A 16,517-nucleotide genomic window follows, 5' to 3' on the forward strand; every position below is an offset into this window, starting at 1 on the left:
ATGGTTTGAGCTCGAGTTTCGGTGGTGATTCTGATGATGGAATGCGTTGCTTCTCTGATGGTGCTAGTTGTTCAACTCTTGACTTCCATTTATTAGTGTCCATAGATGGTGCTGAGTCAAGCAGGGCGTTGACCTCATCAACCGATCTGTCAATATCAAAATCAAAACCAAAGTGAGTTAAACATGTTTGTAAAGGATCATCACTAAGGTTTGAAACAAAAGTATCATCAACTAATGCTTCAATTAAATCCACATCAACAATTCCATCATCTGCACCGTGAGGTTGTTTGGCAATGTTGAAAATGTTTAGCTCCATAGTCATATTGCCGAAAGACAACTGCATATTTCCAGTCCTGCATTGAATGTGAGTATCCGCAGTTGCCAAGAAAGGTCGGCCTAGAATAATGGGGATGTGCTTCCTTGAATCCTGTATTGGTTAAGTGTCAATTACAATGAAATCAACAGGAAAATAAAACTTGTCTACCTGGATAAGCACGTCCTCCACAATACCACGAGGTATTTTCATGGACCGATCTGCAAGCTGTAACACCACTGGAGTTGAGTGTAATTCTCCAAGTCCAAGTTTCACAAACACTGAATAAGGTAACAGATTTACACTAGCTCCTAAATCCAACAAAGCATTCTCAATTGTGTGGTTCCCTATGCTACATGAAATAGTAGGGGAGCCTGGGTCTTTGCATTTTAAAGGAATTTTATGTTGGAGTATAAAACTAATGTTTTCTGTTAAAAATGCCTTCTTTTGAACATGCATATTTCTCTTTTTAGTACAAAGGTCTTTAAGAAACTTGGCATAAGATAGAACTTATTTAATAGCATCTAGCAAAGGGATGTTAACACTTACCTGTTTGAAGATTTCAAGAATCTCACCTGTGGATTTTCCCTTCTTTCCTTTCGCTAACCTCTGAGGAAATGGAGCTTTAGGAACATATTCTCGTGGGTTGGTTTCTTCTTTTTCCTCCGCTGGTGAGTCCTCAACATTCACAGGTACAATTTGATTTTCTTTTGTCACCGGCATCTCCACTTTGTTGTCGACTTCCTTTCCTTTTCGTAAGGTCATTACTGCTTTGACCTCTCCATGCTGCTGTGGTGAACTGGTACTTGCTTCATGCACTCCTTTAGGGTTAGGCACTGGTTGACTTGGAAACTTACCTTTCTCAACGGTCATTGCCAAGGTCTGAACTGAAGAAGCAAGTTGTCCCACCATCTTCTCGAGGCTTGAAACTGATTGAGCTTGTGAGTTGAAACCTGCTCTCAACTCATTTCGTAGTCCATCAATGGTGCGGTTTTGTTGCTCAATCGTGGAGTGAGTAAGATTCTTGAGATTCTGTAATGAATCCTCCCATGGTCTGGGTTGAGAGAAATTCTGATTCTGATTGTATGGTCTAAATGGTGGCTGAGAGGCTTGAGGAACTTGAGGAATTTGTTGCATTGGTGGAGCTGGAGCTGCTGGTCCATTCTGTTGGAATCCTTGAGACCATGAAAAATTGGGGTGGTCTCTCCATCCAGGATTATATGTGTTGGAGTATGGGTTGTAATTTGATGGCTTTCTCATTACACCTATAGCATTGGCTTGATCTGAGTATGAGTCATGGTCATGTGGTTCTGTTGATTTAGCAGTCGATAACGATGCTATTTGTCGAGCAAGACCTTCAACCATCTCCTTGACTTCTTTGATTCCCGAAGTTGACTCGCCAATTTGAACCTCATTTACTCCTTTAATTCTTCTAGTATTCCTGAGTGATCGACTCCGTTGTTGGGAATTATCCGCTTGTCGCTGGAAGAATTCCCAAATTTCTGATGCACTTTTTGACATTAGCTCTCCTCCACTTGTTGCCATTAGCCATTCTTGCACATTTGGCAATAATCCCTCCAAAAAGTATTGGCATTGATGCCATTTCTCGTACCCATGATGTGGACACTTCAAGAGTAGCCCATTGAATCGCTCCCATGTTTCGAAAAATTGCTCGTCATCTTTCTGGGTAAACTCCGAGATTTCCCTGCGAATAGCATTGGTTTTATGCACTGGGAAATATTTATTCAAAAATTTTGTAACCATTTGTTCCCATGATGCAATGCTATTAGTAGGCAATGTATTAAGCCATGAACGAGCTCTATCCTTTAAAGAAAATGGGAATAGTCTAAGTTTAACATCATCGTCTGAAAAATTTTCATATTTAAAAGTTTGACAAATGGCATGAAAATCATTCAGATGATTATATGGATCCTCATTTTCTAGGCCATAAAATGTGGGGAGACAATTTAGCACACTAGGTTTTAATTCGAAACTCCTAGCAGCTACATTTGGGTATCTTATGCATGATGTACTCAAATTAGCTAAGGGACTGAAGTAGTCCTTAAATGGCCTCTCTTGTGGTTGCAAATCCATTTCAAATTTATTTTTAATGTGCTTTTGTGTGCGAAGGGTTTTTTCTAATTCAAGGTCGATAGGTTCAAGATTAGGTAATAATGACCTACCACCATGCATGCAAAACAAATAAAATAAAAAATAAAGATGGGAACAAAACAAATAAAAATAAAGAAGAGGGAGAAATTACGATACTAACCTTATTGCGCTATTACAACCTTTCTATAAAAATACACAAAAATAAATACGTGAAAGAAATTAACTAAAAATTAAATTAATAAGATAAACAAAAAAAAATTACAAAGAAAAATAAATGGAAAATTAAATTACAGAATTTTAAAGAAGAGAAAAAGAAAAGAAATACTAACCTTTAAATGTAGATTCACTTTTTTTTTCTTTTTTTTTAATTTAATAAAAAAATACAAGAAAACAAATAAAAGAAATTATTCAAAAAAAATTAATTCTATGAATTAAAATTACTTACCTCCCCGGCAACGGCGCCAAAAACTTGTTGTGCAAATTTTAATGTACTCGTAAGCGCACGAATCTATTGTAGTATAGACTAATGGTGACGAGTGTCGATCCCACGAGGAGGTGGATTTTAATTATATGTAGAATTAATTTTGTAAATGAGTGGTTGGATTTATGGTGGAAACGATTTGGAATATGCTAAGACTTAAATTAAAATGGCGAGAATAAATTCTAAAATTGAAATTGCAATAGAGAGAATAAATTGAAGAGAAAATCTATTAAATTGACGTACTTGGGTATCTGGATCCGTATCAACATGCATCATGGGCTAAATAATCCGTATTAATGCCAATTAAATCATGAGGGGGGAATCCACACCTCATGAACCACGCTCTAATCAATATGGTGCTAAGGGTTTATCGTGCCAAATAATAATAACCTTATACTAGAGAGCCGGTGTAACCAAGGCAGTATCTAGACAAGACTATTATTATTTGTCGACGAGAAGTCAAAACATCCACAAAAATTAGAGGGGAAGAGAAAATAAATTTACCAAATTAAGCCCATGACACATGTTGAGACTTCACCTTCAACCCAAGTTTGAAAGAAAATTAGCCACTCATAGTTGAACTAGGGGCAAAATGGGAATTTATTAAAATACGAAGAAAATACAAGATGGAGAGGGAATTACAGAAAATGGATCCCAAAAATGGATTCAGAGATATCAAATTAGGGGGGAGAGGCCCCCTTTTTATAGATACATGGAGTAAATCATGGCCATCGGATTAAAAACAGTTTGGATGCTCAGGATTGCACCACGTCATCAGTCAACAATCCACGGTTTGACCACGCGGATGAACAGTAACACGGTTTGACCCGACTTTGAACAGTAACGCGGTTTGACCCGGATGAACAGTAACGCGGTTTGGTTGAAAATAATCCTGTGTGATGCATGCACCGTATGCGAGATTTTTCGTCCACTGATATGCTGCCACGTCACTATCAACAGTATATAAGAATTTTAGTCCAACAGGATCGTGACACCTCATCAGTCAATGCCACGTCATCGGTCCGTCTATGTGAACAGTGTCGTGAACAGTAACGTATACAGTACCGTACACGTGAATAGTACCGTACAAGTGAACAGTGTCATTTTTCCTTTTATGCTCCTCCTAAGGTTTTCGACCGTCCTATGTTCAAAAGTGATGTCCGTTTTGCCATCTGATTTCTCGTTTATTGTGAAATGACTATGATGCCCCTAAAATACATAAAATACTTAATTAAAATAAAACACATGTAATTAAATCACAAGAAGGTTAAATACATAAAAGTAAGGGTTGTTAGTAAGACTTGAAATGTAAAATGATGGTTTTCTCCTTTATAAATATGCATTTTCTAACACTCAACAATAATCATCCATAGGTACGCACAATACAGCTAGTTGTTCACACATATCAATAACAGTAACTATAGACAATAAGCCAAAACTTTAAATACATTTTTCAGTCTTTCAATATCAGTCATTCAATAATCAATCAATAAACGCTCTGGTAAGACATTTAATTCGTAAAGCGCTTTTAAAATAGTTTTTAAGTAAAACACTTTATAGAAGATCAAGTATTTTTCAAAGTCACTTGGAAAATGGTTTTGAAAAAGTATAATTTTAAAAGAAGTTCATTTGATTAAAATATACTTTAACTAATATACATCAAATTTCACAAAATATATCATATTAATAAAACCATAAAATGTCAATTCATAATATAAACAATATTCTTTTCGTGTGTATATATATTCCAAAGCAACCAAATAAATAACTTCAATCACATGAGCTCACTTTTGAACCGTTGGTTTTAACCTTCTTCCTTCAAAACTAAATCAAAACTCAAGAACTCCTTTAATAGAAAATAAAAACACCATTAAACTCTTCTTTCTTCCTTTCTGAAAACCTAAATGTGTTTATTCTTTTGTATATGCTACATTCTTTTCTTTATCAGCTTCTAGAATTTTCCCCAAAAAAAAATAATAATTAACATATGAGGAGTTTTTATAAAATCAAGCCTTTTAATATCATCACTCTTTAACAGGGATGTAGCCAGGATTTTGATCGAGCTGGAGCACATTTAAAATCAAACATGACTTGAATGCGCGACTATGTGTGTGGTAAGTTCTCATTTGGAAAACTGTGTTGTGGGCCCTACAAACTCCAAATGGGAGCTTGTCACATGCACAATTGTGCTTATAGAGTGTGTCCGCATGCATCTAATTGAGACCCTATTTAAAGTATAATACACTTCTAAAAATTTAGATAACAATATAAAACTTTACAACTATAATAATCATTGATAATAAATTTACTTATTATGATTGTTCTCGTTGAAAACTCCTCAATGAAATTTTATGAGTTGACAATAATGTATGATAGTTTAATTATCAATATAAGAAAAAATATATTTTTCAATATAGACTAGGTTATTACTTAATTTACTTTTAAAATCTTTTAATAATAACAAAAATATTCATATATTGCAACACACAGAGCAAACATGAATGCATGATAAAATTATAGATTTAAAAACTAGACAAAAGATTAATCAGAAAATTAAAAATTAGAATTACGTAAACTTACAACTTATAGGTCATTGTTGAAAGACCAAACAATTGATTTTGCTCGAATAGAAAACAAAAAAAAAATTAAAGACTAGTCCATTAACCATTTTACTAACAGTTTGTTATGAATTTTTTTTTATTTTAATATTTGTTCTCGTGTCTTTAATTGAATTTCATGAAATGTTAATAGCTAATTAAATTATTTAGAATTAGACATTTAAACTAGGGATAATATGAAATATTTTAAAATTACTAGTCACTTTTAAATTTTACAATTCAGCTGGGGCATTTTTTTTATAAATAACAAATAAAATAAAACTTTTTAATATAATCATCAAAAAAATTTAAAAGTCAGCCAGGGCCTGTGCCCCAGTTGGTCCCATGCTGGCTCCGTCCGTACTCGTTAAGTGATTTATTTACTTTTAATAAAAGTGTAATTAAGAGGTAAATAAGATATAAAAAAAGATAAGTGATTGGGCGAAACTTGTGTTGCAACTGTGGTACCGTGCCACAGTTGCATTCAGCCGTTAAATGCAAGTGGACTCCACCAATCTAAGTGCATGAAACGGCTGGATGCAACTGTGGCACGGTACCACAGTTGCACCGTAGCCTGATCTAAGTGATTGACACTAAAAAGTGTACATTTAATAAGGATAAAATTATTAGTTTTGTACTTATTGTGTCGATTAATGTGCTCATCATTTCTAAATTATCTTAATAATCCCCAAATATATTTTTATATTAAATTAATTCATAAAATGTTAATTTTTATCTTGTAAATATTTTTCAGAAATAAAGATGGAACTAGAATTGAAAGCGGGAATAAAGAAGAACTACTGGAGCACAATTGAGGAGACGTAATAATAAAAAAAAATTAAAAAAAAAGAACAAAAGAGCAAAAGGCAACCATGCTTTGGTTGCTCGTGATGATCAGGAGGCCATCACGCCTCCTGGCCATCACACTTCTCAACATTCATTTAATTTATAAAATAATAAAGTAATAATAAATTAAATAAGAATAAAAAGAATGAAGAGGAGGCAATTGTTGCCTATAAAAGCCGACGAAGCGAGAAGCAAAGAAGCTTAAGCCGAGAGAGAGATGTGTCGCCAAGAGGGAATTGAAGAATTTATGTCTTTCTTTTCTTTTCTTGTTTCCTTTTGTATCAATTTTCCTTGTAACATATTTCAAAAGTTTATCAAATAAAAAGAGTGTTGCGTTTTCTTTTAATATGAGTGGCTAATTTTATTAAGTTGAGGTAAAAGGTGAAGCTCAATGTTTTAAACTATTAAATCTATTATTTTCTCAAATGATTTTTAAGTTTATTTTATTCTTTTCTAGTTATTTTTATGTCATGTTAATTTATAAATTTTCTTGGATCTGTATGGTATTTTGACATAATGTCGACACATTAAAATAGTTGTGGTACAATATGTACTTTATTCCTATTTATTCCATATTTATCCACACACATAGGTAGTTGAAAATTAAATGATATAATAATTAATTGGTAAAAGTGAGATAAAAATATAAAAATGAAAGAATAGTAAAATTATAGTTTGAATACTGAGAGTGGATCTTGTAACCTTAGCATGTCTTTAAATTGATTTTTAGTGATTTCTTTTCTCGCAATTAAATTTCTTTGTTTAAACAAATTGACAATTAGATTTTTAATTTCCTGTGGTCTGACCTCAGACTCACCGAGTTATATTATAATCACACACTCTTATATTTGGGAGTAATACACTTTTGAGTTGTGTCAATAAGACATTTGAAGTTAAAAATTAAAAACACACTTAAATATCATTAACCTACAATACCATATTCTATAAAATAAATATTATAAAATAAAAAAAGGAAACAAATTACGTGCGGGTGTTATAGTTTGGGTTTAGGCTGCATGGCGTAGTTTATGTTTTAAAACTAAAAAGTTTAATTTATTATTTTATTAATAAATTTAGATATTAAATTTACTTCAAAATAATATAAAATAATAGATAATTATAATTATATAAATTAAATTTATTTTACTTTTATTTTATATATAAATATTTTAATCATTTGCTTTTATTATTTAAAAATGTATTATGACCTACATAATAAAACTTAAACAAAAAACTAAAATAATATTACAGATAAAATATTAATAAATCTAATAACATCAATTTGATGTAAGTAGATGATATTTCTGTTTTAGTCAAAATCATATTAGTTACTATACTTCATTATATAAAAATATTTTAATCTTATTACCTAAAATTTATTATTTACTAAAATAATAAGTACTATTTTATAAATAATTTTTAATTTTTATGGCAAGGCACAAGACTACATAATTTTCTTGAACCAATTGAAAACCATGGAGATTTGCCTTTAATTATATGGATGGAATTGCTGCTTGAAAGTGAAATCTTTAGGGATGACAGGAAATCTAGATCATTCCAAGCATGTTTTCTAGACACTTGGTTCAGGCTCAAACTTCACCTAAAAAGCTTTAACTCCATTCGAAACCTCAAGAAATGTTTAAGAATTTTTTTTAATTAAAATACACCTTTTAATATATATTTAACCCATCCAGTGGCGGACCTGCACGTGGGCTAGAAAATTTCTTAAACATTTTTAATTAAAAAAGTAAGGGGTTAAATACATGTATTGATCTATGTTAATTTAAATTTCTTAATTGATTTTTTAATCCTTATATAATTATAATTTATTATAGGTTGCAATGTCAAATTCTATAATTAAAAAATAATTTCATATTTGAGTTTTTTTTTTTATTTTCTACTCTTTTTTTATAATTATTTTTGTTTATAGTACATATTTAGAGAGATAAAGTTCTTGGTATTCCTCCTTATTTAATATACTTATTTCTACTTATAAATTTTTATGTTCGCTTCAAAATATAAAATTTAAAATTTAGCCCGGAGTAATATTAAATCCTGAATCCGTCCCTGAACCCATCCATAATATTTTTCAATCTTTAAGCTTAGTTTTTAAAGTCTAATCTAGTACAAATAAAAATTTATAAATTATAAATTTTTAAAACATAATTAAAAAAAATGAAGTATAAAATTTGGGCTTTTCGGTCTGGCACCAAAAACATCCACGCTAGTAGGGCCGGTCTGGACTTTACAAGTTCAGCAGAAAACCAACATTTTGCCAGCTAGAAAGCTTTTTGTATAAAATAGAGTTTCAGATCTGCATATTTCACATTCTAAATTACAAAGATCTCTATATCTTATCGGGGACTCCACAGTCCACTATCATTATTCAAACAATAAAAAATTATTACAAAAATTCATTCTAGCTTACAAAAATCTCTTTATCTTATGCACCTATAAGATAAAAATAAAAAATAAAAAATAAAAAACTTGTAATCTAGAATGATTTGAAACTTCCAGGTTTGAAAATCTACATTAATTTGAAAAAAAAAATGAAATCATTTCTTGAATCATTTTATCAATAGATGCAGTTGTTAGATGAAAACGAAATTTTTTATACTACTCATTTTTTATAGAGTTTCAGATCTACATGTATCACATTTCAGATTACAAAATCCTTGATCTTATCTATTAGTCCACCATCATCATTCGTTGCACAAACTCCAAGGCAATGTTTCCAGTTAAATGATTAAAGAAACGCAACGCAGCAGAACGCCCCGTTGGCTTGTGTAGGAAGAAATAAATTTTTAAACCTCCATCACTGATAGTCTCTGCGCCTGCAATCTTGTTCTAAGATCAATACAAAACCGCTGCAACATTAATCTACAGAGAATTTGTGGGTGAAAAAAAAAAAAAAAAGATGGCCAAGGTTGGAGGTTCTCTGTCTGTGCCTTGTGTCCAAGAATTGGCCAAGAATGCCACGTTAGTTGTCCCTCCCAGGTACATAAGAGCAGACCAAGATGCAACAACCATCATTTCTGATGATGCTTTGGTTTCAAAGTTGCCAGTTATCGATATGCAGAGCTTGCTTTCTGAAGAACTTATGGATTCTGAGTTAGCCAAGCTCGACTCCGCTTGCAAAGAATGGGGATTTTTCCAGGTAAATTCCTTTGCCAAATTACATGCTTTTCCATTGATCAAGAATCAAGATTAGACTTCATCTTGTGACCAACTCTGCATCAATAGGTTTGGTAACTTTTGAGAAATATACTTATTGCTTCCTTTTGTTCTTCTGGAATACGTAATTTTCCTTTATGAATTGTTTCAGATGGTAAATCACGGAGTGAGCTCTGCATTTCTAGAGAAAGTAAAGAAAGAGGTTCAGGAATTCTTCAATCTCAGCATGGAAGAAAAGAAAAAGTATTGGCAGCGTCCAGGAGATGTAGAAGGATTTGGACAATCCAATGTTGTATCTGAGGAACAAAAACTTGATTGGAGTGATACTTTCATCATGATCTCTCTTCCAGAAAATTTGAGGAAACCACACTTATTTCCTAAGCTCCCTCTTCCCCTCAGGTTCTGTCTATGTCTTTCTCTTGGTAAATCTGTACGCGTAGGCTAGTGTGTTTTAATCCAGTTTATGTAACATCCAACATCGCTAGCGAATTATTCTCTGAACTAAGTTATAAGTCATTGGTTCTTCTACTTATTAAATAGACATATTTTGGATTACAAAACTTAATAACAACTGTGTGCTCAAACAGTTGTGGACCAAACACTTAAATTGGAGAGGCTTAGTTCAAAAACTTTGATTTAATTTGGGTTGCTTTTTTTTTTAATTGTTTACTTGAATACATTTTAAGTCTTATAAACTTAAATTCCATTACTTTATTTTAAATTCTAAATAATAATAATAATAATAAATTATTTATTTTAAATATATGAAAGTATCCTTTTTCTAAGTAGTTTTCACAAAATATTCAAAAACAAAATAATGTGACTACTGAAATTTAAACTAAAACTTTAAAATCATCAAATAACATTCTTATTATTAAACTACAAATCTTTTATTATATAAAATATATTTCATATTTTTTTTATTTAACACTTTCATAAGGGACTTGAGGTACATTTAAAAGAAAATTAATAGATAAAAGAGGTTGAAATCCCTCATGAGCCTTAGTTGGGTCCACCCATGTACTCATGAGCCTTAGTTGGGTCCACCCATGTACTCATGAGCCTTAGTTGGGTCCACCCATGTGCCCAAAACAGATAATATCTACTTGGTTGTTGAACCAAAGGGTATCTTATTGCACTTTGGGTTGTAAATTATTTATTTATTTGGCAAACAATGAGAAGATCAAGTTAAACCTTCTAATATCGCAACTTCTTTCTATTGTAGAGACACCTTGGAAGTTTACTCAATGCAGTTAAAATCTCTAGCCATGAATCTGATATTGAAAATGGGAAAAGTTTTAAATATCAAAGATCAAGAAATGAGAAACTTCTTTGAAAATGGAATGCAAGTAATGAGGATGAACTATTACCCTCCATGCCCTCAGCCGGAGAAGGTTGTGGGTCTCACGCCTCATTCTGATGGCTGTGGTCTTACCATTCTGCTACAGATCAATGAAGTAGAAGGTCTGCAGATAAAGAAAGATAGAATGTGGATTCCTCTTACTCCCCTCCCAAATGCCTTCGTCGTCAACGTTGGAGACATTATGGAGGTAATAATTATAGTAAATTAGTTTAGCTTGGCATTAGCATCACAATGCAAGTTGGGGATTCTGTTTCAGCCTTAAATTAGAATAGAAATTTGCTATAGTAACCATTCGGAACATATCAACTGAAACGCATGCAAAACAACTGAAGCTATTGAACAGCTTTAGAATTTTTGAGCTCCATTTTATTGATTGTTCATGAAAATAACGGTCTGTTTAAAGCTCAACTTTGAGAATTTATTTAGTTACTAAAAATTGAAGATCAATTATGAGCTGGCTCATGTGCTTTGAGAATTTTACATGGCAGATTATAACCAATGGAAAATACCGTAGTATTGAGCATCGTGCAACTGTAAACTCTGTACATGAAAGACACTCCATTGCCGCATTTTACTACGCGAGATACGATGGTGAAGTATACCCAGCATCCAGTTTGATCTCTGAAAATACACCTTCATTGTTTAGAAGATTGACAGTTGAAGAGTACCTCCGGCGCCGGCTTGCTCGTGAGCTTAGTGGAAAATCTTATCTGGATGTCTTGAGAATTCAACACGGTCGAGGCTAGTATTATAAGTTTATTTTGGATTAAGGAGTGTGGCACAGAAACTGAGAATACAACATGCTCATGATATGTGCTTATACCGGATCAGTATCTGTCTTTCTTGAAATTGAATTCTTGTATGCTTATCATGAGATTGCAAGTGATACACATGTACTTGACAATGTTATTCAAATGCTTTTTGGGAATTTAACCACTTCATTGATGACTAGTGCTTGATACTTATTGAGTTGAGCAATCAACATATTCGTGAATTACAGAGTAGCGTTTATGTATCCCTGCCTCAAATTAGATAACTCCTCATATGAAGACACTTTTTAGAATGTATTTGATAGCTTGCATTACATTGTACTACATTGCATTAAAGTATTATTCTATATTAAAATTATGCTAACTCATGTTTTGTAATTTTTGATTGCATTGCACTGCATTAAAAAAATTGTTAATACAGTAAGAGGTATAATAAATAAACCCATAGGGTTGGGTTTAGGTTGTATTGCATAGTTTTAAGGCTAAAAAGTTAAGTTTTATTATTAAGAATTTTATACATACATTTTACATTAAATTAATAGATAATAATAACGTGAATTAATTTTATTTTACTTTTATTATATATATATAATTATTTTAATCATTTCACATTTATTATTTAAAAATTTATTATGACCTAGACAATAAAACTTAAAAAATAAATTGAAATTAAAAGATAAAATATTAATAAATCTAAATAATATCAATTTGATATATATATATATATATATATGGTACTTTTATTAATAATTTAAATCATTTTAATTATTGTACTTCATCATATAAAAATATTTTAATCTTTTTATTTAAAATTTATTATTTGCTAACATAGTAAATTATTATTTTATTAATAAGTTTTTCTATGACAAGGGACAAGACTGTAAATTTTTGAACCAAATGAAAAAGCTGGAGATTTGCCTTCAATTACGTGGATGCAATTGTTGCGTGAAATGAAATCTCTGGGGGTGACAGGCCCAAGTGATTTGAGCCGGTCTTAGCCCAACTTGCTTGTATTTTCTTAACACTCAAGTCAAGTTTGGACTTCCTTCAAGAGGCCCAAGCTTGACTTGAAAGCTGGAGAAAATACTTTGAAAAATTTTAAAACACACACACACACACACATATATATATATATATTAAATTTTATAAAACATAAAATTCAAACTGTTTAGCCCGAGCAGTGCCTACACTTTGCCATCTGTAGAAATCTTTTTGTACAAAATAGCATTTCTTCTCAATGAGTATCACGTTTTATTAGTCATCCTATGATGCCTTACCTTTATTTTTTATAGCATCAATAATGTAACTAATTCACACAATCAGATTTTAATTTATAATGTAAAATATTTATATTAATAAAAGAGAATTGATTTAGTAAGCCAAATCACCCACCTTATTGTCAGTAACAGTCCACATGTCCAGTTTTCATTGGGAGAGCTATGTAATGGGATCCACAGCTTAAATCATTTTCACTGGGAGAGTTATAATGAATGAAATTCTCTCCCTTTCATATTGAATTCAAAAGGATGTCTGTTTAATTAACATATGCAATTATTGCATGAAAATGAAATTTTATAAAAAATTAAGTTTCAGACCCTACAGGTTTCATAATGTAGATTACAAAAATCTCTTCATCTTATCTATTAGTCCACTATAATTACCTGTCGCCCAAACTCCAAGGCAGATGTTTCCAATTAAAACATTAAAGAAGAGGGAGCCCCTATGTTACAATTAATGTAACATACACACTCAACAACAACCACACAAATGATGGGCCTACATAATTTGTGTGGTTATTATTGAGTGTGTATGTTACATTAATTGTATCGTAACATTTGCCTAAAGAAGATTATGGAGAAGGCAAAAATTGCCTTGACACGTGACAGCTGAAAGCCCATTTGGCTTGTGTCGCAAGAGATATTTTTTTTAAACTCATTCAAGGTCAATAATAGTCTCTGCATCTGCAATCTTGTTCTAACACCAATACAAAACCGCTGCAACATTAATCTTGAGAGAATTTGTGGGGGGAAAAAAAAAAAAAGAAGATGGCCAAATTTCGAGGCTCTCTTTCTGTGCCTTGTGTTCAAGAATTGGCCAAGAATCCTACTTTAGTTGTCCCTCCCAGGTACATAAGACCAGACCAAGATGCAACAACCATCATTTCTGATGATGCTTTGGTTTCAAAGTTGCCAGTTATCGATATGCAGAGCTTGCTTTCTGAAGAATCTATGGATTCTGAGTTAGCCAAGCTCGACTCTGCTTGCAAAGAATGGGGATTTTTCCAGGTAAATTCCTTTACCAAAGTACATGCTTTTCCATTGATCAAGAATCAAGATTAGACTTCCGCTTGTGACCTACTCTGCAGCAATAGGTTTGGGGACTTATGGGAAATATACTTATTTCTTATATTTGTTCTTCTGGTCTTCTTACATTTTAAGTTGCCATAAGAAAAGCCGCATAAAAATTTTGAATTGGGGATTCGTAATCATCTTTTAGAATTGAGTGATATTAATTGTAACTGTCCCCGTGGGTTTGTACACCATCTAACTTGCTTCTGATAAAGATGTGAAGACTTATAAACAAATTTATAAACCATAATGGTGTTTTAATGCAACTGCAATATTCTTAGTTAATTTAATGAAAAGTAACAAATGCTTTTATTAGTATCTAAATCAGCCAAATAACTTGCACTGTGTCTCAATAAAATACCTTGCCCAGTACGAACTTAGAGGCACTGCCGACTATTGTCATCTTTGCTATTTTTCTTTTATGAATTGTTTCAGATGGTAAATCATGGAGTGAGCTCTGCATTTCTAGAGAAAGTAAAGAAGGAGGTTCACGAATTCTTCAACCTCAGCATGGAAGAAAAGAAAAAATATTGGCAGAGTCCAGAAGATCTAGAAGGATTTGGACAAGCCTTTGTTGTATCTGAGGAACAAAAGCTTGACTGGGGAGACCTGTTCTTCATGACCACTCTTCCTGTCCATCTGAGGAAACCCCACTTGTTTCCTAAGCTCCCTCTTCCCCTCAGGTTCTGTCTGTCTCTCTCTCTCTGGTAAATCTGTGCGCGTATGCTAGTGTGTTTTAGTCCAGTCTAGGTCCTTGATTTTTATTTGCAAACACTGCGAAGAACAAATTAAACCTTCTGTCTAACTTCCTTTTTGTTGTAGAGACACCTTGGAAGTTTACTCGATGGAGTTAAAATCTCTAGCCATGAATCTGATATTGAAAATGGGAAAAGTTTTAAACATCAAAGACGAAGAAATGAAAAACTTCTTTGAAAATGGACTGCAAGTAATGAGGATGAACTATTACCCTCCATGTCCTCAGCCTGAGAAGGTTGTGGGTCTCACGCCTCATTCTGATGGCCCTGCTCTTACCATTCTGCTACAGATCAATGAAGTAGAAGGTCTCCAGATAAAGAAAGATGGAGTGTGGATTCCTGTTACTCCCCTCCCAAATGCTTTCATCGTTAACATTGGAGACATTATGGAGGTAATAATTATTGTAAATTAGCTTAACTTGGCATTAACATCAGAATACAGGTTGGATTTCTGTTTCAGCCTTTAACTGGCCCTCTAGGAGACTAGTATTGACTCCTCATTTTTCTTAGATTATTTATTTACCAAGCTTATACAGTTAATGAAGAAATATTGCTTTAGTAACCTTTTGGAACATATCAACTGAAACTCATGTAAAACTATAGAAGCTACTGAACAACTTCAACATTTTTGAGCTCTGCTTTTTGATTGTTCATGAAATGCCCCGAAAAATGCTGCAAATGTTGGAAAAAACAGATCCATTTGAAGATCAACTTTTAGAATTTATTTTGTTAATAAAAGTTGAAGATCAAGTATGACTTAGCTAATGTGCCTTGAGAATTTTACGTGGCAGATTATAACCAATGGGAAATACCGTAGTATTGAGCATCGTGCAACTGTAAATTCTGTACAAGAAAGACTCTCTGTTGGCACATTTTACTACATGAGATATGATGGTGAAGTCTACCCAGCATCCAGTTTGATCTCAGAAAAAGCACCTGCATTGTTTAGAAGATTGACAGTAGAAGAATACCTCAGTGGTAGGTTTGCTCGTGAGCTTAGGGGAAAATCTTATCTGGATGTCTTGAGAATTCAACATGGTCAAGGCTAATGTATGTTTAGTTGGATTATGGAGTATGGCGCAAAAACTGAGTATACAACGTGCTCATAATATGTGCTTATATTGGATCAGTATCTTTCTTGAAATAGGTTTTTTGGATGCTAGTCATGATTTTGTGAGATTGCAAGTGATGAGTACTTGAATATCATTCGATTTTTTTTTTTGGGCAACTTTACTTCTTCATTTATGATAAGTGTTGGATGCTTAATGAGTTAAGCAATCAACCTATTCACGAACCATATCAAGTAGCAGTTTGGACTTGATTCAAGTCAGACTGGTTACTTGGACTCTGTTGATATTTGAGTTTAGCTCCGGTTCTATTCTGTTCTAAAGATGGGATGATATGTTTGCAAAGTGAAATTTATAGTTTGGTACTGTGACTTTCCGATGGAAATGTCTCTTTATTGTTGCAAATAAACATGTGAAGAAAGTGAGACTGCTCGTGAGTCTGCTACTCTAGTTATGGGTTACTTACGTGACTGCTTGAGCTAAGTAATAACGGCGTGCCTCCCAAGTATAAATATAGAGGCCAAGGCTGTGTGACAGGCCAACTTGAGATTGCATTTTCCTGGAGTACAGAGAGAAATAGAGTTTGACTACCGGCTCATTCTCTTTGTGGATTTTTGTACTGTAACTGTATACGCCATTCCTTGATTAGTAAGAATCCCTCTAATCTCTTTCACCTGTAGGTGTAAGCTGA

The 16,517-nt window shown here is 32.8% G+C and overlaps 2 protein-coding genes and 1 non-coding gene across 3 annotated transcripts; all 3 read left to right on the forward strand.

Moving 5' to 3' along the window:
• Positions 1–1,922: 1,922 nt before the first annotated feature.
• LOC127901553 (small nucleolar RNA R71) lies at positions 1,923–2,026 on the forward strand. The gene has a single exon (XR_008053793.1). It is a non-coding gene; the product is annotated as a small nucleolar RNA R71 (small nucleolar RNA).
• A 6,842-nt stretch (positions 2,027–8,868) lies between these two features.
• Positions 8,869–11,831, forward strand: LOC102616787 (protein SRG1-like). The gene is made up of 4 exons (XM_006477828.4): positions 8,869–9,506; positions 9,675–9,922; positions 10,749–11,073; positions 11,375–11,831. The coding sequence occupies exons 1-4, from the start codon at positions 9,267–9,269 to the stop codon at positions 11,630–11,632; spliced, it is 1,071 nt and encodes a 356-aa protein (XP_006477891.2). The 5' UTR covers positions 8,869–9,266; the 3' UTR covers positions 11,633–11,831.
• A 1,749-nt stretch (positions 11,832–13,580) lies between these two features.
• Positions 13,581–16,501, forward strand: LOC102615722 (protein SRG1-like). Its single transcript, XM_006477742.4, has 4 exons — positions 13,581–13,941; positions 14,440–14,687; positions 14,827–15,151; positions 15,551–16,501. The coding sequence occupies exons 1-4, from the start codon at positions 13,702–13,704 to the stop codon at positions 15,806–15,808; spliced, it is 1,071 nt and encodes a 356-aa protein (XP_006477805.3). The 5' UTR covers positions 13,581–13,701; the 3' UTR covers positions 15,809–16,501.
• The last annotated feature ends 16 nt before the right edge of the window (positions 16,502–16,517 follow it).

The sequence above is a fragment of the Citrus sinensis genome, chromosome 3 (genome assembly GCF_022201045.2).
Source record: "Citrus sinensis cultivar Valencia sweet orange chromosome 3, DVS_A1.0, whole genome shotgun sequence".
Classification (NCBI taxonomy): Eukaryota; Viridiplantae; Streptophyta; class Magnoliopsida; order Sapindales; family Rutaceae; genus Citrus; species Citrus sinensis.